The sequence below is a fragment of the Plectropomus leopardus genome, chromosome 15 (genome assembly GCF_026936395.1).
Source record: "Plectropomus leopardus strain MGB_pleo_1.0 chromosome 15, ASM2693639v1, whole genome shotgun sequence".
Classification (NCBI taxonomy): domain Eukaryota; kingdom Metazoa; phylum Chordata; class Actinopteri; order Perciformes; family Serranidae; genus Plectropomus; species Plectropomus leopardus.
This window is the reverse complement of record NC_142190.1, coordinates 12,696,471-12,717,697: the sequence shown is the minus strand read 5'-3', so window position 1 is coordinate 12,717,697 and position 21,227 is coordinate 12,696,471. Positions and strand designations below refer to the sequence as shown.

At 39.9% G+C, this 21,227-nt stretch overlaps 2 protein-coding genes across 2 annotated transcripts; one reads left to right on the top strand and one right to left on the bottom strand.

The window, feature by feature from the left end:
- Positions 1–243: 243 nt before the first annotated feature.
- Positions 244–16,534, bottom strand: gemin5 (gem (nuclear organelle) associated protein 5). Its single transcript, XM_042498894.2, has 28 exons — positions 16,263–16,534; positions 15,024–15,178; positions 13,999–14,180; positions 13,646–13,797; positions 13,387–13,485; positions 12,871–13,003; positions 12,032–12,197; positions 11,110–11,322; positions 10,367–10,452; positions 9,981–10,063; positions 8,739–8,875; positions 8,010–8,083; positions 7,161–7,342; positions 6,862–7,001; positions 6,527–6,698; positions 6,229–6,441; positions 6,090–6,146; positions 5,868–5,993; positions 5,669–5,764; positions 5,243–5,380; positions 4,630–4,777; positions 4,195–4,314; positions 3,842–4,052; positions 3,171–3,437; positions 2,837–2,999; positions 1,830–2,313; positions 812–899; positions 244–487 (listed from the first exon to the last, which is right to left on the bottom strand). The coding sequence occupies exons 1-28, from the start codon at positions 16,402–16,404 to the stop codon at positions 323–325; spliced, it is 4,392 nt and encodes a 1,463-aa protein (XP_042354828.2). The 5' UTR covers positions 16,405–16,534; the 3' UTR covers positions 244–322.
- Positions 16,535–16,643: 109 nt separating this feature from the next.
- mrpl22 (mitochondrial ribosomal protein L22) lies at positions 16,644–20,243 on the top strand. Its single transcript, XM_042499669.2, has 7 exons — positions 16,644–16,806; positions 16,902–16,944; positions 17,909–18,044; positions 18,302–18,367; positions 18,632–18,709; positions 18,978–19,047; positions 19,942–20,243. Exons 1-7 carry the CDS (start codon positions 16,782–16,784, stop codon positions 20,148–20,150), a joined length of 627 nt encoding a protein of 208 aa, XP_042355603.1. The 5' UTR covers positions 16,644–16,781; the 3' UTR covers positions 20,151–20,243.
- Positions 20,244–21,227: the final 984 nt, after the last annotated feature.

Genomic DNA, 21,227 nt, shown 5'->3' with positions numbered 1-21,227 from the left:
GATGATTTTTTGACAACATACTATACTATGACGTTTTTGATGATGTTTGTATTTGCTTTATATACGATCAGTTAAACCTTTTTGAATGGAATGGATGGAAAATGTCCTTTGAAGTAACACAAAAACTGCAAAATACTGTCAAATTTCAAGTCTTCCAGCCCCAAGGCACACAGCACTGACAAATATCTTTCCTTAAGACTTTCTGAAAATAGAGTCAAACAAAACCATGATGTTTGAACATCATTTTGTTTTTAAAGATCATTTTTTATTCAACAAAATGCTGTACAGTAGAAGTGCTTCTGTCAGTATATTAATGAAACATTTAGGTGAGGAATCGCTGAGAGGCTTTGAGGAGAGAGGGAGTTGTGCCATATTGTTGGAGCAGATCTTTGGCCTTTTGTTGGAGGGATTCACTGACAGACTGTGAAGAATTTCTCAGGTGCAGGAGAACCAGGCAGCATTCAAGAACGTCTGGATGAGGATATATCTGACAGGGAACACAGAAAAACATGTTCACCAGCAGTGATTTGGTGAAATCTGAAACATGTGAATGGCACATCTTCATCAAAGATTTACTTCACAGAGGCTTTAATGCTTCAGGAGTTAATTTTCAGCCCAAATCTAACCCCTGCTTGAGTATTCAAGTATTCTCTGTATTACACCACTGTTACACCACAATTTTCAGGTACATCTAACAGGGAGACTTTCGTTTCCAGAGAAGCCAAAGTAGTAGCCAAAAGTAGCCAAAGGTTAAATACAGAGGATGCTGGCCCTTTCTAACCTCATACTAGGTTTGTGAAGGAAGTTGTACCTTGATTGTATCTGGCAGATCAGCCAGCTGTTTCTGGTGTTCAGACATCTTGGTAGACAAATAGAGTAGAGTGTCCTGGTCCTCAGGCCTGAGTGAAAGAAAATGCAGATGGTTGATATGACAATCATGAAATTCTACAACATACTATCCTATGACTATTTTATGTGCTATTTTGGACAACATGCAATACTATAACTTTTTTTGTCATTTTGGACGACATGCTATACTACGACTTTTTCATGCTATTTTGCAAAAAGAAAAAACAAATACAGAAGCAAAAAAGATAATTCAAAATAATGAAAAATGCTTCCATGAACAGAACAGATACAAGAACAGAATATCAAAGCAAAATTGAGAGGATATGAACGTTCAGATTTGGGGACGCAGTAGGAGACAGGCAATGTAGGCTTTTTTGAAAAGGTGGATCATGAGTTCATTTTTAAACGAGGAGAGTGAGTCTGAGTTGCAAATGTTCATGTACTTTGAATAACATACTGCACTGTGACCTTTTCATGCTATCTTGAAAGTCATATTACACTATGACTTTTGAATGCCATTGTGCATGCTGTTCTATGACTTTTTATACAATTTTAAATAACATACTATACTAATGACATGCTATTTTGGACAACATACTACACTATGACTTTCCCTTTGCAATTTTGGATGGCATATTATACTACGTTTTTTATGCTATTTTTGACAGCATACTATAAAGTGTTTTTTATGCTATTTTGGATGACATACTAGCCATGGATAGCAGTTGTACACATTGACAGCTCTTGCGGTGCTGTTAGAAAACCTTTATAATGCGACACAGCTTGTGAAATGCATTTGTTAGTTGCTGTTCTTTTCACTGACTAGTCTAATGAGTGTTGGGGTGGGCACAGCTATTGATATGGAAATTGTCTTCTTAACCTTTAAGACACATTAGACTCAGGTGACAATCTTACAAACATTTCAAACTGAAAAAGAAAACAAATGAGCCTATCATTGTAACCTACAACAGAGCCCTTACCACTGGCCTGCATCAGTGGACCCCTGGCTGTCTGATGACCTTCTGGTATTGGACATCTGTGTGGGCCGATCTGCCTCTTTCTCCCCAGATTCAATCTGCCCTGCCTGGGCTCTGCCATGTTTCAGCACCATGGCTGCCAGCCGCTCCTGAATCTCTCTCATTGACCTCTGAATGGCCTGAAAGGCAGCGTGAGGCTCAGACAGGAGGAGAGATGCATCAAAGTCCAGTTTATCAAACCTCCTGGTCGCTGAGCAGACACCTCCTTCACATGCTGCTACTCCATTCACGACTAAATCCTTCACCTCATCTCCATCAGCTGTGGAGAGGGAAGATCTGCTCTTCGTCTGGACAGAGTTGCTCCACCATTGTTGGTAGAGACGATAGTAACAGACAAAAGCCTGTAGACTGTTGGAAGCAGCTTTGGGTTCCTCTTCTGTGTGATGAAGTATTTTGGGATGTATCCTGGAACAAACACTAACTTCACCTAATAAGAGAGAAAGAGAAAAAAACATTGGTGTTAGATTGACAGCTCTAGTTTCAGATTAGAAATCAAATTAATGCATTATGGCTGCAACTAATACACATTTCTGTTAATCTACTAACTGATCAAATAATTGCTTTGTCTTAAAAATGGCAAAAATAGTGAAGAGTCCCCTCACAATTTCCCAGAGCTTAAATGTGACATTTTCAAATGCCCTGTTTAATCTGATAAATACTCAAAAAGCATTTTTTTCTGATTTCTATTTTGACATTTGGATCTAAATCATGTTGTGACTAGTCACCACAGGGTCTCTCCAAATCAACCAAAACAGAAATCTTTCAGATTAAAGCTTAAGGCTTGATGACTCTAAATACACTGTTTAATTTACACTTTAATAATTTACATTTAAATGACATTGCTGATATGTTATGATATGATATGATAAGCCAATATCTGATTTAAATATTGAAACATTTGTGTTGCACCAAGTTCAGAAATTATTGTTTCATTAGACAGACAGATGTACCATCAGGGAACAGCAGCCTGCAGAGCTTTGCAGAGACAGAGAAGTGTCCGGCATCCCTGAGCCAAGCCACCGCCTGCCACAACTCCTTTATCAGTTGTCCATCATCGTCTAATAACCAGTTCAACAGAGCACGGGTCAGATGGAGGGATGCATACAGCTGAACCTGAAGATGATTGAAACACAAGCACCAAACGAGCACATAAAGAAAGTCAGATAAAAAAAAAACAGTTAGAACTGTGATGAGGTCAATTTATTTGGTTGATTGCCCTTTTTAACTAATGTACATCTGAAAAATGCTGCATAAAATCAATTAAGCAGTTTGAGTACTCTGTACCTGTCTGAGTGGAATGTTGGAGGTGGGTGATGGACTCTCCACAGACTTCAGCTCCTGCAGGAGAGCTGCAACGCTGCAGTGTCCTACTGACTTTTGCGAAACACCAAAATGCTCCTCCCACACATCTCTAACTTGGTCCAAGATGCTGATGTGATGCTCACTCGGAGAGGCCCACGGGTGACCGGAGACGCAGGGCTGTGTTACAATTTGAGAGTCTGCCAATGTCGCAGCCAGCAGCTCAGCGACACAGAGATGCAGCCGGTAGGCCTGCAGAGTATTGAAACAATTCTTTGTGTCAACGATGATTACATTTTCACAAATATAAAAAAGATGTTCAGACTTTCAATCAAAAAAAGGGAAACAAACTGCCTTTTTTATTTATTTATTTTAATGTTATTATTTTCTGTTCTTTTTATCGCAATTTGGGAAGAAAACTGATTTGTGTGCCATATTATGAAGTCAAGGCTAATAAATGTAATATTTCAAAGGAATAGTGCAGTGGTTCCAACTCTTTTTGGTTTGTCTTTGTTTGCATTGGTTTATGAATTCTGAGGATTTCAAACAAAGACTGTTTTTTCCTTCTCAAATTGACAAAATGCACTAAAAATCCAAATGATTTTCTGCTGCAGAAATGTTTTTTTTTTCTGTTTCATGCAGTTTTTGCCACTGACCAGCAGGCTCTCCTGTGAGCTCAGGACCTCTTGGGCTCCAATCCAGTCTTGACCATCAGCAAGGTCTTTAGCGCACCGCAGTGCCAGTGACTGAGCCAGAGCGACCTCTCCTGAGACTCGCGCAAGACTAGCCGCTGTACTTAGCGAAGAGATGTCATTCTTTCTGGCAATGACTTTTGCAGCATCGAAACTGGCCCCTGCAGCCAGGTAACTATCAGACAAAGTAAAACAAATATAAAAGATAAGTTTAAATAATGTATTTGAATATCATTTGATATAATTATTTTACAATGCCTATTTAACCATAAAAAAGGATAAGAGGACATAATTCCACAAATCCCTCAAGTTCTCACCATTTAGCAGCTGCAGAGAAATGTCCATCCTTTTCCAGCACAGCGGCCCAGCAGGTGTACAGCTCCTTCAGGACAGGCTCATCTGCTGGCAGCCTGGCTTTGACCAGAGCTATGGCCTCCCTGACAGAAAACACACACAGATCTGTTTTGTTCGCATATAAACAAACACCACCTGCAGACAGCACTGAAAACAAGAGGCCTGCCAAGATCAGCATGACAAAAACCAAAAGCATCGTCTTATCAATTCATTGGAATCACAACAAAGTTGAAATAGAAAAGTAATTTCATTTTCCAATCGTTTTTGCAACATAACCAATGGTGAGAAGCAAATAGACTTTGCAGAATAGGGTGTAGGTATACGAGTAAAAGTAAATGACAGCGGGAAGCAAATATTTAAAAATGCTCATTAAAAATTAAAAGATGAAAAAAGTGAACCTGTAGAGCCTGTGAGAACGGAGCAGGTCGACGGCCTCATACACCTTGTTGACTGACAGCAAGTGGGACGCTGCCTTCAGATACTGCTCCTGCAGACACAGCTGCTTGACGAAGGCCTCTACTGTCCTGCTCCACACCTCATAACCAGCTGGAGGAGAAAACACACATTAATTTTCTGCAATATCTGAAAGGCTTCTCCTTGATTTCAGATTATGTTCCTGCTGGAACTTGTCAGATTGCACTGATTTTTAACAGGGGTACTTTATCCCTGATTTAGGATCACATTCCTGCTCAAACATGTCTGTTTGTGTTTTGAAGCTTTCATTAGTGATTTTACACAGTAGAAAGTGCTTATATTCTGTTACACTAATTTCCTGGTTGCAGTGATGGTGTAGAGATATGGTAGACCCAAAAACACTGACCAATAAGAGCAGACTGGACTTTTTTTGGGAGCAAGTGAATACAAGTGTTTAAACACAGACAGTATGAGGAAAATAAATTGTTTTTTTGAAGAATAAAGCAAGTAAACATGTTCTAGCAGAAACCCAAAATACAAGTATGAACCTAAAAATGAGCATAACATCCCCTTTAAATCAACATGACAGGTCTTTACCCATAGGAGCGATGGAGAGCAGGTGGTCATTCAGTTCTCCTTTCTCTGTTGCAAGCTGCAGTGCCCCGTCCAGGTCTCCACTCCACAGCCGCAGGTACACTACTGAGTCGTAGTGACCCGCCTCCAAATGACCCTCCTCTGAAGAACAAGACATTAGACCCAATGACTTCACTGATACATCTGAAAACTGAAGTGGATATTAATATTCCTGACATGATTTAATACTATGAACTCTATCAGGAGCACACAAAGCGTTTTGATTTAGCACTGACTGTGTGCATTATGCTCATGTTCACGGTACCTAAAAGGTGTCAGGTGTGATTATTAAACTCAGGAAAGTATAAATGGACAGATTAAAAAAAGTTAATGAATCCCTGAAGGACATGAAGATGGAAGCCTTACACCAGGATAAGAAAAATAACATACCTTCTGCCTCAAACATGCGGTACAGAGCCTGTCTGTCAGAGAACAAGCCCAGATGGATGTGCTCTCCCTGACCTGGGACACAGCCTGCAGGGGGCACTGGAAACCACAAAAACATCGGTAAATTGCTGTTCTAAACTGTCTTATAATCACTCGACAACCCAATAAACTGCGCCAAACTCCAAAGCAGACTCAGTCTCACCACTGCTGTGTTTGACAGAAGCAAGAGTGATGCAGTCTTGCAGCAGATCCTCTTTGGGCCGATGGTCCATGGAGGTACTGATGGGTAGCATGGAACGAGGCTTCTTCTTCTTTAGCAAGTTTAAGTCTGGAGACAAACACATGCATACATTTACATACAAACCCATATATACACCAAAACATAAATTACACTCAGTTGAAGCTGTTTTATAGAAGTACAGACCTGTTTTTTCTTTGCCCTTTACGGCAGTCGAGGATTTTCTTTGCATCTCAAAAGCGGCTGAAACAAAATTTCATTTTTTTAGTTGGCTATACACTAAAGGCCAAACGATCTCAATTCTCAAATCTGCAACTGCTCTTACCTGATGGAGGTACAGAACTGTTTGTTGAGCTGACTTCATCTTCCTCATCTTCACCAGACAGCTCCTTTCCTGTCGCTGCCTTCTCTCCTCCTGTAAGGGACTCTCCGTTCATCTCCGGTGTCGCAGCTCCTCCGGTCCCTGATGCCTTCTTGTTCTTCCTTTTCTGCTTGGGATTAACCTTCATCTTCTCCTTCAGTTCGACCATCTTTTTCCCTGAGAGGATAAGCATGTTAATGAGACAGTGTGCTGGTTACACTACAAGTCAGCAAGAGAGACATAACTTTAAGCAATTGTTCACCTTTAGGTGGCTTTGTGAATTCTTGTTTAGAGACTCTCCACTCCTGCAGGGTAAAGTCCTTCCCTCCAGTCCAGATCACATCCGGATCGACAGGCGACCAGTCAACGCACAGAAGATAACCAACGTGACCCCTGTAGTTAGATACAGCCGCCTCCTGCAGCACATCCCACACCTGAACAGAACAAATACATTCAACATCAAAAATCAGAAAAAGAGAAAGATCCATTGATTAGAGGGAAAGTAACCCCAAATCCAAATTCCTCAAAAAGGAGAGTGGTGCATCTGACAGGAACATTATTATGGGTGTATACGCATCCCACTGGCCTGATACTGACCTGGGCTGTGCCATCATATGAGACGGTGACCAGTCGGGCTTCATGGTGTGGACTCCAGGCCATGCCGGTGATTTTACCAGTGTGACCACACAGCCTGCGATACGGTTCTGTCAACACCACAGGGCTTTCTGGAGAATTCTCTGTGCAACAGGAAAACATGTCAATATCTGCCGAGCTTTTAAAATGTTACAAATCCAAGATTTGATGTTAATTAATACTCGGCTTTGTAGAAAAATGGAAGCTCTCAGAAAATAACGTAGGGCGAACTGATAAATACAATGTCTGAGGTGTCCTCCCACCTATGATGGAGCGGAGATCGTGCACGTAGACGATGGCATTGCTGGAGCCCGATGCCAGGAGGCAGTGCAGCTCTGATGGGGAGCTGTGGTCGTGATGCCACCGTAACGTGTTGATGATCTTGTGGTGCTGCTGGATGCTGCACAGCAGCTTCAGATTGGGAGCCTCATACACATCAATACACCTGTAGCAGAGAGCATGTGGTCAGATGTAGAAAAAATGAAACAAAAGAAATTCAAATTGGAATCAAATGTAATTGTATTTCCAAGACAAAATATGATTATTTGACAAACTTGAAAATTGGTTTATAAGGGACAGCAGCATAAACACAAAGGCAAAAACAGCTTAACAAACTTGACATATTATGAGGGACTTGATTGGTCTCGTTCGACTGATTTTCTCCTCATTACAAAATTGGCATTGTGAATTTAATACCAATTAAATTAGCTGTATTTTCGGAAACAGAATCAGAAAAAAACATGTAAGGTGCTGAGTCAGTAAAAGAAGAAATTCAAACTATAACACTTGATGATATCCTCCAGCGCTCATAGATCAAAAATCACACACTAATGGTATTGTGTCCATTTAATCACTGTAACAGTCAGCTGTGTCCTTCAGTATTTACTAAGAATCTCTCTGGTTTGGGATATTCAAGTGTTAAAATGAGTCATTGTGTCATCCAGTAGTAACTCAGTGTGACCTAGTTAGCTAAGTACAACAGTTCACACACAAACAAATCCATTATTCTGTAGCCTAAAGACTACACGCTGTCAGTAGACAGTTGGTCCCTCGCAGGACCCCAAAGGCTGATGGTCTATTATGAGATGGGTCAGGCCCAGCCGTTCACTCACCCGTCCTCGTTACCAATGGCAACCACTTTCCCATCTGGCTTCCAGCTGAGGTCAGTATGTGGAGACAGCTTGTGCTGTTGGGAAACAGAGTTCACCTTCATAACATATTCAAATCACCTCCATTTACAATCTGCAGAAAACATGGAACAAACTGTCTCAGCCCGGAGCACCGGACATGGTATCTGCTCGATTAATGTTTTGACACTGAGAACATGAAATATGTGAATGTATTATGTGAAGTTCCCTGAGTTTGTAAGTTATGTCAGTTTTCACTGATAAGTGCTTCTGGTTCAATTAAGGGTTTATGAAGTCTGTGCATGGACATAAAAGGACATTAAAAGAAGTAAAAGATACCCAAGGAAAGGATAGCAGGAACACTGACGTCAATTAATTTCTCTGAATCTGTAATAATCATTGTATTGCTCATCATAGTGTGTGCATGAAGTCTTACCAATTTAACCTACTTAAGAACTAAACCATTCAGGATTTTGAACAAACCTGGAACAATCAATCAACAACTGGCCCAATGGCTGCATACAGGTAAAACTGACTTTGCTGTTGCATGACGTTATCAGATGAGAGCATCTAATATGTTATCTTATTCAGTGAGCAGATTATGGCAATAACGATTTAAAAGCCCATTCTTAAAAACGTAACCACATGACAACAGATTGCAGGTTAAATGGCCCCCCGAGAATAATATCATCATCACATCAGCCTCCCTCCTACCTTGATGTTGTTGGTGTCTCTGATCAGCTTGTCAATGTCCGTCGCCTCTCCACTCAGCTTAGACGGATCGTGCTGCAGGATGATTCCTTCGCCGGCGCAGCTGTACAGACTGTAGGGCGTCTTTCCTCCTGCTGCACCTGAACATCATACACAAAAACAAAGACAGAACTAAAGATGGTTTCGGGGCTACAGGTTAATTATCTACTACAGAATACAGACAATGTGTTTTAAAAACCTTTTGGTTCAGTAACTGAGTTGAGCATTTTGTTAATTAAACTAATTAAACATTGTGAAGGTCAAACTGTTTTTAAGTGCTGCTAACTCAGTAAGAAGTTCATTACACTGCATTTCACTTTCAGCTGGTGTCCCGCTATAGCATAAAAGCTTTTTCAAATGTTATTGCAACCTTTTTAACCTCCAGCATCACTACAGAAACACAGGGCTGTGCTGTTACTATTCATTTTACTGCAGAACTAAATCCTGGTTCAGCTTTGTGTTTGTGCAGTTTTGCATTACAGCGGCCAATTACAGAATACTGGAAACTACCCGCATTGTTAACACTTTCAAACACAGTAAATGGTTTATTTAAAAAAAAAGAAAAAAGTTTCATCTAGTTTTAACCATGCTGTTCAATGTGTTTTAGCCTGGTTCTTGTATAAGTTGACAACAAACTTATTACAAGAAGCACTTACTATTTAAATGTAAAGAACAAAAAGGAGTGAGACAGTCTCTAGGTATCCAGAGATGAAGGAAGTAGCTAAAAGTTTCTTCTGCACACTAAAAGTAAGAAAGTCAACCTGACAGTCTGATCCAAAGAGATCATGGAACTCCACCAGAAACATGAAGCGAGCTGAGCTGGTGTCAGGGCTGCGGGTGAACAAAAGAAGCGCCTGCTTTTGTTCGTTTAAGAGCTATCAGCAGAATGTTGGCACAGCAACAATCACGTTTATGGCTTCGAAGCCGTGCAACTGATACGCTAATCAAAATGTCATCTGCCGACAGCTGGTAAAATTGACTTCCTACGTCTTGATTTCCCAAGGAGCGGCTGAAGAGGGGGGAGGTGAGCAGTAAGTGTTTTCTCAGCTCATTCAATTACAGAGTCGATTACAGAAGGGCGTGCAGAGATGTTTGGGCTTTTTCGCTGACTCGATGCTTTTTGGCGTCCCACCGCCAAGTGTTTTTGCTGGGTCAGAGCGTTCAGAGGAAACAGCAGCAGTTGCTAAAAGTTCATTAGGAACTTACCAAATGACATTGGGGGTAGTGGGGGTCCCCAGGCCAGCGTGTACACTGTTTTTTTGTGATAGGAACTCGATATCTGAGGAGGCCTGGGAGGAGATGAAGCAGAACAAATGCCCAGTCAGGAATACATGACATAGATAGCAGCAAGGAAATGGGAGTCATGGGCCTTGAGGGGTTCTGGGAAGAATCCAAAAGGCCCTCTTTGTTTTTGCTGGGGGTCCATGTGTGGTTAAACTTCGCAACTTTCAGGAAAGTCCTTTAATCACAACACTTATTTCTTTTTAAAGTTAAAAATGATGCCCATAATCAGTTTTAAAGATGTCCTGTTTAGTTTGATGGTAAACAACCATATAAAAAAGAAAAAACATATCTAAAATACTGAATCTTACTTGTTTGAGAAGACATCGTAGATACCAACTTTACCATCGTCTGTTCCAAAAGACAAAGATCCTTCTTTTTTGGGGTGCCACGCCAGCTGCAGTGAATAAAAAAAATTGTTAATATACTTAATCTTATATTTGAGCCATCTAAGTTTCTAAAATGAGTAACGGCTGTTGATAATGGAAGGCACTTCATGCAAAACAAAATATTGAAATCTAACATAATCATATTAATCCTCTCAACAAAGTCGTCATAGACGCTCTGTATGCTCTAAGCGACAAAGTGAAATAGGTGTGTCAGGTTGATATTAGCTTTTCATTAGATGCCCAATATCATTCAGCCACTGTCATCAACCTCAGATGTGATGAGGGTTTAAAGATTCCTGTGAAAAATTAAAGGATGTTCAAAATGATAACTTAAAGTCTAAATCACAGCAAGTTTACAAATGTCCTTTTGAATTTTACAGCTGCGGGCAGCTGATAAGAGTGAGTGTGGTCTTATCAGCAGCTCAGTGAAGCATTTTATTCAAAAGAAGACATTTAGATAGAAGAAAAATTTCACTGTTTTCTTTGTGTGTTTTTCTCGCTGCTCTGACATCTCCTAATAAATTACAGCATACAGATAGAAATACAACTATTCTGTCAACTTTTTTAGGGCTGCTACGTACAGGAGATTATTCTTCTGTATATTTCATACATATAAAAGATAAAACAATGAGATTAAATGCTTTGTTCAACAAAAAACATCTTACCGCTGTGACCTTGGACTTGATGCCCTGCCAGAAGGACCTGGTGTCGTACTGGTTCTGGGTGGTCAGTGTGTTCCACACCCGGATCATGCTGTCACCGACACCCAGTGCCAGACACCCTGCACCCACAGGGGAGAAGGTCAGGGCGTAGACAAAACCTCCCAGGGTGGGCAGAGTCCAGCAGCAGTCCAGAGAGGTCAGGTCCCAACATTTAATCTGGAAAATAAAAAGTCAAGTCAAGTCAAGGCTCTTTGCAATACACCACTCCTCTGATACGTCAGTTAGCTAAAAGCATCCCTGCAACACCATGAACCAGCTTTCAATCAAATTTTGGAGACAATAATTTAGAGGTAAACTTTACATGAACACTTTCCACTCCAGAGTATTATTTTTAAGTTTCCAGCTAGCACCAGCAGATATGAGCATATTCACAAATCTTTCGCAGAATAATGTGTTCTTTGAATATGTAAATGAATACATGAAATTAAAGAAAAAGACAAATCTTCTGTTTTCATACACAAGAACATTTTATCCTAGCTTCTTACATTCCTTTTTTTTTTTTTATCAAAACCTGACTTTGAAATTTAATATCTTCCCTACTTTCTAAAATCGTAGACTTTCTTTGTCAAGGCCTGACTTGTGATTTAGTATCAGTCCCAAAAAAGATTTGTGTTGATGATGTTTATTGTTTTGTGTCATAGTTTGTGCTTTAAATTGTGTCAAATCATGTCTGTACAGTATTTTATGTAGTTGTTAAGTCATGTATTTATTTTTAAAGGCCCATCTAGGGACGGGCATTGCAAATTAGCTACTAATGCTGTAGTGTGTGACATCAGTTTTAAGTCTAACTTTTCCCTATACAAATAAACATGAAATACAAAAGTTAACTTTTCCGTTATGTGCAAGACCACAACGGGCAACCTACCTCTCTGTCCATTGAGGTGCTGAAGAGCAGCTCTCTGTCGTCCTGCAGGTGAACTGAACTCACGTTGAAGATGATCCTGCTGTGGTTTTGACCCTCTGAGGATGTCCCAAACAGAGTCCATCTCTGCTTCCCTGTCCTGGTCAAGTCCCACATCACCAACTCACCACTGAAAACGCGCGCGCGCGCACACACACACACACACACACAATATATACAAGTAAGTCAAGTTTGCTTATGACTACTTGAAGCGTTTTAAGATAACTAGTGTCTCTGTACAGTATGGATGTTTTTGTTTCTCACATGGCCCCTTTTTACTGAACTGTTACTGAGTTTATTGCCCCTTGTGAGAAATTATATCTGAAAATCCCAGTGCACAGCAAATGAAAAAGCCAATTAAAAAATTATGAATCATCCGCTGTTTATTGCTGTCATGTTAGTCAGTGTACTCTGCAAAGAGGCATTGTGATTGTAGCAGACGTCCCAGCTAACACAAAGGTTAAATTAACACGCAGTAAAAAGGTTCTTAAACCAAACTTGCTGGCAAGTTGGCTGACAAACTACAACTTGAGAATAATTGATGAGCCCTTGCTTGCAACTGCAGAATATCATGACTCATGAAGACAAAATACTGTGAGAAATTAAAAAACTGACTTCCCAGTTTCAAAGTCGCTGTAATGGATTTTTTGTACCCTACTGATAAAAACTAAAACCAGAGGCTGCTGTTGAGCAGAAAATGGTTTATGAATTCAAAACAGTAGATCATATATATGTGTCAAATCCAACACTGTTAAAGACACTACTGACTGATTACTGAGCTCTGCTGTTGCTGTGCTGTGTACCTAAAGCAGCTGGACACAAGATGTGTTGGTCGTCCCTTCGGCCAGTGGACGTGGAGCCAAAGTCTCTCTTTGACCCCGGGGTCGACTGCAAAGCCTCTTTTCTTCAGATAAGGCAGCTTCAGAGTCATCACACCTGCCAGAGGTGAGAGGATTACACAAGAAAATGGAGTAAATGAATTGGGAAAAATAAAGCTACATTTAGCTTTTTTCATATCAATCTTATGCAATAAAATTCAGGTTTAAGCCTAAAATATATTCAGACTTTCTGCACTTTTTTCCTGAACATGGTCATGGTGAAAATTATTTCTTTCTTTTTTATAAACAATTAAATACTGTAACAATATACTTGGGGTTTGTTAACAACCTACAGATACACTGTCATGGCCTTTTCACTTAAAGATGAAGAGTCGTTGGGACACAATAATGAATAACACAACATTTTAGCTGTTTGCAGCTGCAGCCCCAACATCTGCATTAAGACAAGGATGCTGGTCAAACTTCAGCTGAAACTTTTACCTTTTCCTCTCGCTGTACTCCATATCCTTATTGTCTGGTCTTTGCTTCCAGATGCAAGATAGCAGCCCTTTGTGTCTCCTATACACACGCTGCTGATTGCTAGAGGATGAAAAAATTCATGTGTACACTTTTTACATGAAAAGTTTGTATAGCATTTTTCAACCAAAATGTAGTTATTATTGTAGAATTGAAAAAAAATACAATACTGCATTCAAATAACTGCTGCTTGGACCAAATCAATGTAGGAGCATACTGCTACCTTCACTGTCTTCAGGTCTGCTGTAGAGGGCATCCTCACTGGCCACCGGCGACCACGCCAGCGAGTGTATCTCATCATCGTGTCCACGGAGACGGTGCATCACCTCGCCTTTCTTACTCACATCAATCAGCACGATCATCCCATCTTTGTACCTTAGACAGAATGATGACAGTACTGTCTCAGCCACTTTAGGTAGAATTTGGTAGACTTTTTGAGAGTAAGTAAATATTTCTATCTAGGTTGATAACCAAACTGAGCTCCACTATTTTTGGGCCAGTTTCGAATTTCTTCAATAAACCATTTGGAGAGCTGAGATCCAACAGAGTGAATTGTGCTCTGTCTGGTCTTCTTACCCCACAGCCACGGAGCTCCAGGTGTGGGGAGAGCAGGTGAGACAGAAGATTGTCCTAGGCTCTGGGAAAAAGCTGGCGGTGTCTCCTGTGTTGTTCCAGTGACAGACCACAATGCCCTTCTCATCTCCCGACACCACCAGGTTTTTATCCACTGGAGACCAGTGCACTGCTGCGACAGGGCTCTGTGTGTATGGAAGAACAGCTGTAGTGACATCCTATTGATTCATGGCTTTTATACTGTCAGTTTTTTTTAAATCTTTTCCATTTTTGGCATGAAAATTGTAACATTTATAAATGCCTTAATATTATTCTTAAAACTAATATTAGAAACAGCGGGACAATTTTGTTATCAGTTCTAGCTGAACATTAACTGAAAGAGGACATGATAAATTTACACAAAAAAACAAACAAACAATCTACTTACATTGTTGGGTTTATTTATGATCATAAATTCAGACCTATTGCGGGCCTGGATCCGTTCTCAAAGATTGAAGCCTAACTGTCCTTTCAGCCTGTGACTTTTATTTTTTGGATCAAACCACAGACAAATTATCCCTTAAGGGCATAATTTGAAGCAAATAATGGTAACTAAATCAGCAATACCCTACCTAACCTTGACAACTGTTGCAAAAATACCCTCGAGAGAGTCATTGTATTGCTACAGAGGAGACGTTTGGAAGGCAACTGTAGGAATTGTTGCCATTTGTCCTCCCGCAGAGTAAAAACTGTCCTCCACATTCTGTCGAGCTCAGATGGTTAGTTTTCCATCTTCAGACCAGCTCAGGAGTACACTCTCACCATGACAACACAGAAATGTGAAACCAAAATGTGTGATGGCATAACTGACGGGATCATCTATCTGCTTCAACAGTTCTAAAAACCTCAGCATCAGAACTGGGAACTCTGACTCCTGGTTATTTCTGCTGCGGCAGAGCTGACTGCAGCCAGCAGGGGGCACCAGCATGTCATGAAAACGCAACGTTTCTGTTGCAAAGACACAACAGAACAGAAATGTCGACACTCACCTGATGAGCTGCATGCTCTCTTATGAGAACCTTGTTGTCTGAATCCCAGAAGCGAACACTCCCATCAGTGGAGGAGCTGACACAGATGTGGCTCTGCCCCGCATGCTGACAGAATGAAAAGCCCGACACCAAGTCTTTATGGCCGACAAGCTCACCTGCAAAACACAGGGCTGGACATCAGCTTGTTATCATGAAGCAAAGACAGACAAGGCCATACAATGCCAAAACCGAGGAACAAGACTGTGATGTCTCTGCTTGATTAAATGGCAAAAAGACGTTTGGAGTGATGGTCTGAATGTTTGGTTTGAATTTGATTCACACAGCAGAACTAAAAACATTTTAGGTGCTGCAACAGTTACATGACTGATCAATATGTTGACAAATGATAGATAGATAAATAGATAATCAATCATGAAAGTAACCAGCGGCTTTAGCTGCAAATTAAGATTATTTCCACTATCAATTAACCTGTGATTTTTCAATAAAAGAGCATTACACTAATTGTGCCCACAAATTACATGGAAAACTGCTCAGCTCTTTGGCTCTGAAAGAGCTTTTCTAAGTCTAAAGCCTGAGATGTCATTGTGATGTCATCAGGGTTACGTGGGTCTGACATTGTGAACTCAAATTTATAACAAAAAGCCTATATTTCAAACTGGAGTTGTGTGGAACTGGGTGATTCTAAGAAAATATGCTATTGAGCTGCATTATGGGATGTTTTAGAGTATGTTTTTAGCTTGTACTTGTATGAACTGTAGAAAGACTTACTTCATACATAATAACATCTTGATTATTATGCAAAATCTTTATTTGTGAACAACTAGTAACTAAAGTTGTCAGATAAATGTAGAAGTAAAAAGTTTGTTTTGTTTTTTTCACCAGGATATAGTAGTAAAGTAGAAGTAACGACTAACACAAAGTACAAATACCTGAGAATACAATACTGGTACACTACAATACTGGTTAAACATCCTCAATTACAAAATGGTCATACCAATAATCGTCTGATAATTTCAGCAAATGCTCAATAAATCAGTTCAAAGGTGATACTTTAACTTAACCTTTAACTATACATTTCAGTCAAATCATGCTGCAATCATCACACCTGAGGTGATCTGATCACCTTGATTTTGACAAAAAAACGTGCATGTGATATAACTTTTGGCCCTACAGAGGCTGAAGGGTAAGTGCCTGAGTGTCCCCTGTGTTGGTGATGTCCAGTGGTGACAGCAGACTCACCTACGACCCTGCACGAGGATGCAGACACGTCAATCAAATAGATGATGTTTTTGGCTCCGACTCCCAGTAAACCGCTGCTGTTGACGTCACTGCAGCGGGAGCAGTACCAGTTGGGAGAGGCGGGGAGCGACCTCTCGTGCATGATGCCTCGCACACTTTAAAACTAACTGATTCTCTAATAAAGTCTGATAAAGCAAAGGCAAACTAATCACGTTACCTGCACTGTCGTAGCGACTACACTACCGGCCGTACGGCTAGCGTGGTGTCGTAAAGACTGCCGGTGCCGAGTACGGCAACCTATCTAGGTCAAATCATGTTGACTTTGCTTTATCAAAGGTCAGCTTTTTTCAACACTTCTTTTTTGGAAATGACTGCTTAGACAATTTAAAATGATCACAATTAAGCAAATTTTATGGGTACCATATGCAGTGAAGACGTCAATAGCAAAACAAGCTTCGCTGTCAACACTGTAAACATTACTACCGTAAAGCGGACACAGTAGCGTCGTGAAAATGCAACATGGCGACTGCAATGACAGGACGTGGTAAGAGAATTGCAGATAAACTGTCAACAGATTTCATGTTCTGGCATTTATTGTGTCTGCTGACGACGTTGTAACCGAATCATGCTTGTTTTCAGGTATGGCTTTTATCAGGAATATATCTGGGGTGCTACAATCAAGGTAAGAACATCGACATTAGCAGAGCATCATGGCTAACGTCGCTTAGCTGCGACTGTCAATGCAGAAGGACAAATGTTTCAATAGTTAATCTGTCACCGTGAAAACCGCCCACGTCAATTTATGAATACGCTGAAATAACATATTTTTTGGCAAGTGACGTTATGAGAGTCACTTTCGGAGTGTTGTGTTTTGAACATGAAAGTGATGACTATTTTATTTTACTCATGTAGCTCTCAGTAATGTAATAATTGTCTGAAAATGCGATAACACCCAAAAAGCAATTAAACTAGCACTTAAGACGATCAAAAATGTAATAAACCCAAACCCAACTTCACTTATTATGTAATACATTTTGCTGTCTGGTAATGTAACAAGTAACGATGATGCAATGATATCTTCCAGGTGGGTCTTTTTTAACTGATTATTTCATAAATTGTAATAATATATATACATATATATGTTTGTGTGTGTGGGTGTGTTGTTAATTTTAAGTGTGCATACACACTATTTTAAGTTGAATTTGAAATTCACAAAAAGTGGCAAGTGATATGCTGTTATTGGGCAAATATGTAATACAATAAAAGCCTTATCAATGGGGAATTAATGATAGATTTCGTATTTTAGCTGAATGTTCACTGCATGATGCATAAATGCGGATGTATATTGTAAACCAGGAGGCAGAGTTCAGAGCCCTTATTTCAAAGGGGGATTATGTTCTTAAAGCAGAATGTTTTAGTAGACAAAAACCTGTAGCATCACCCCACAGGGCAGAAATTAGAACGGATAATGAGCGAGGAGAGATGGGTCCAGTATTGTACCTGCTGATCATATGATGGAAGGGAATGTCTATTTTGGATGATCTGTCGACAGTAAGCCTAGTTTTTTTGTTTGAGTGTGTGTGTCGTTTCTGCAGCACACACATGCAATTAAGAATGATTTTCCCCTTTTCTAATTGTCTCCCAAGGTTACAGGTTTTGGGTGGCGGTCCTCAGCAGCTCTCATGTCTCCACACCAGCAGTGCACTGGAAGCACAGGACTGGGAGAGAAGGAACAAGAGGATGTTTCCACCTCAGCTCCCAGATGAGCCTCGCAGACCAGCAGTAAGTCTTTATGTCAATGAAGTGCAGACTAAGGGGATTTCCCAGTCAGTTGTCACCTGCAGGAAGCCGAGTCTATAAAATAAATGAACAGTTATGGAGTTTCTTTAGATTGCTGTTCTCAGAGTTATATATATATATATATGTTTGAGTAAACTGAGCGATCATTTCCATATCCCTTAAAGAGTACAAAAGTTCGCTCTTGTCTCTACTAATATCCAAATACTTTGTTGTGTTTTTTTTGTTTGTTTTTTCTTCAGGAGATCCACCACAGCAGAAGGCAGATTAAATACAGCAAAGACAAGATGTGGTACCTGGCCAAAATGGTGAGACCCATAGCAAGAAATATTGCAATATTGCATCTTCAAGTAAAGTAAATATTAACTTTCCTTTTTTTGTTATTGTGCACCAGTTGACCAGTCGTTTCAAACAGGCATTGACAGAGGTGCCTGTTGATGACAGTCAACTGAGAGAAAATTTCAAGATTAGTGCAGCAGCACTGCAACACACTCCTGTCCTGCTGCTCTTCCACTGCCGTAGAAGAAACGTTGATTGTGTTGTTTCATCTCACTGTTTGTTTTTCTTCATAGATCCGAGGGATGAGCATTGATCAGGCCATTGCACAGCTGGAGTTCAGTGACAAGAAAGGGGCGAAGATCATGAAAGAGGTTTGAAGCTGCATGTTCACCCATCCTTACTGTTGGCCTGTGTGTGTGTGTCTCTATGTGTCTGTGTGTGTGTGTTTAATTAATTAGACACAGCAGTCACAAATAAATGTTATTAAATTCCTGTGTAATTTAAATGTTTTCATCACTGTTTATGTTTTGTTCACTGAGTTGTTGTATATTCATGCATTGTTTTGACATCACACATGTGCACTAGAAGTGCATTTATTGATGGATATGGTTACATCTCTTTGTTTGTTTGTTTGTTCAGGTTCTAGAGGAAGCTCAGGATATGGCGGTCAAAATTTACAATGTAGAGTACAAATCCAACTTGTATGTAGGTAAGTGTGTGCAGCACTGATGGGTTTCACCGTGTGCACTATCTCACGTTATTAACAAAACATAACCTCAGGTAGCTGAATGGCTAACGGCCGGACCACAATGACTGTGTGTCTCAGAACCTCTTGCTTTTCATTTCAGCTATCGTGTTAGCAGCCACACAGCTTGCATTTTTTTTCAGCAGGACGCATGCAACAGAGACAGTGAAAATGATGATCTGTTGATAGTCATACTGACATCAAATGAGCAATTAGCAGTATTATACCTTTCATGACAGTTTTACAACAGTCAATATCTTGTAAAATATATACGTATTTATTCACAACTCAATATTTGTATTTTGTTTCAAATTCAAAGCCCTCTTTGGTTTCTGTGGACAAAATCCCTTTAACACAAGGATTTTAATGTAAACATTGATGGCCATTATTAAAGGAAAACTCAGTGTAGAAAGATAAGACTGGCCGGCAGCAACGCCACTCTAGTGCAGGCCAAAGATTTAGCCTTGCAAATTAAATGCTTTTGCTTCCCAAACTTCCCAAAAATCTCATTAGTTGTCACATGCTGTCATCGCATGCTGCCAAAAGCAATTTTCAAAAAAAAACATTAATCCAAGAGTGGGGAAAATGACCTTCAGTAGGAGGGGGAACCAGTAATGAATACTTTAAAAAAGCAGTGGATTTGTTTTGAGGTCAAATGCAGAGTGAGTAAATTATGTGGAGTTACAGACGTTATTACAGATAAGCCTAAACTCAGGACAATTGCTGTTATTTTGACCTGTTTTCACTCAAAGGCACCTCTACAAATTGAATGAGTTACTATGTACCTTATCTTTCTCTCTCTGTTTATCTCACCCGCTCTTTAATCACACACCGTCCCCTCCTGCTTCCCTCCTGCAGCTGAGTCCTACTCGGGCAAAGGGAAGTACTTGAAGCGGATCCGTTACCATGGCCGAGGGATGTTTGGCATCATGGACAAAGTCTACTGTCACTACTTTGTCAAGCTGGTTGAGGGCTCGCCGCCCAAAACAGAGGAGAAGACGAGCTTTGATCAGGCCAAAGAGTATGTCCAGAGCCTCAAGAACCGAACTATCATCCACAGTCTGTAGACCATCTGATAGGACAATGTTTCACATGTACCTTCTACTATTTGTCTCTGTGTATTGACATTTGTAAATAAAAAAAAGACAACTTGCCAATGAGATAGGGTAATGTCATTGTCAATTATTTTATTTTGAAATAACATTGAATCAAAATTAACCTCCGCTGGTTTTTCACAAGTAAAATCTATGCTCCACATTCAGTAACACAGTTGGCTTTAGCCTCATGTCCACAATGTGTTCAGCACAGTCATTGGAAGATTTTCAAATTTTCAAATTTAATAAAATGCTAATAAAATATGCAGCTTCAATTCTTTAGTTTTTCAAGACCTGGGAAACATTTAACAGAATCTTGTCTAATCAGGTTAATAGGTTTTTTTTCCTTGTCTTGGTCAGCAACAGAAGGATAGGTCTGTCTGTGCTGGTTCTCTGAAGTTGAATGGATTCTGAAATATGGTATTTAAATATTAAAGAATGTAAAGAAAAATAACCTGAAGGCTAAATTAAAAAAGGAGAACAATTATAAATTCATCCAAACACAGTTTTATTTATCTTTGATCAACTAGATCAGAAAAAACTTTATTTATCCTGAGGGAAATTGCTTTGCAGCAGTCACAAAATGAAATGAGAAGAGTGCAAATGTAAAAGTAAAAAGGCTTAGCAGTAATGTGCAAATCCAAAATATATCAATGCTAAAATCTGGTCACCAGTATCAATCTGAAGAGTATAAATAGGCTAATGGGGGTTTGGCCCAGGGGCCAAAAAGTGTCAATGTATTAAGCAAAGGCATGCATTACTTAATATGACTTTTATAAAGTAATAACTGTAAATATCGCATAGCAATTAATTATTCAATTATATATTCAAATATATAAAGATTGGGGGCAAAATATGAGAAAATTGGCTGAAACAAAATGAAAACCATGCAAGCTAGAGCAGGGAGGAAAGCCTGCTGCTGGTAGATAGGTACAGTACATGACAGAAAATGGATAATAAGGGGAGTTTAATACCACATCGATGAGTGCAGACAATCGATGCCAACTTTATTCTTTTTTTTTGCACCACTGCCAATCTGCATTTGGAGAT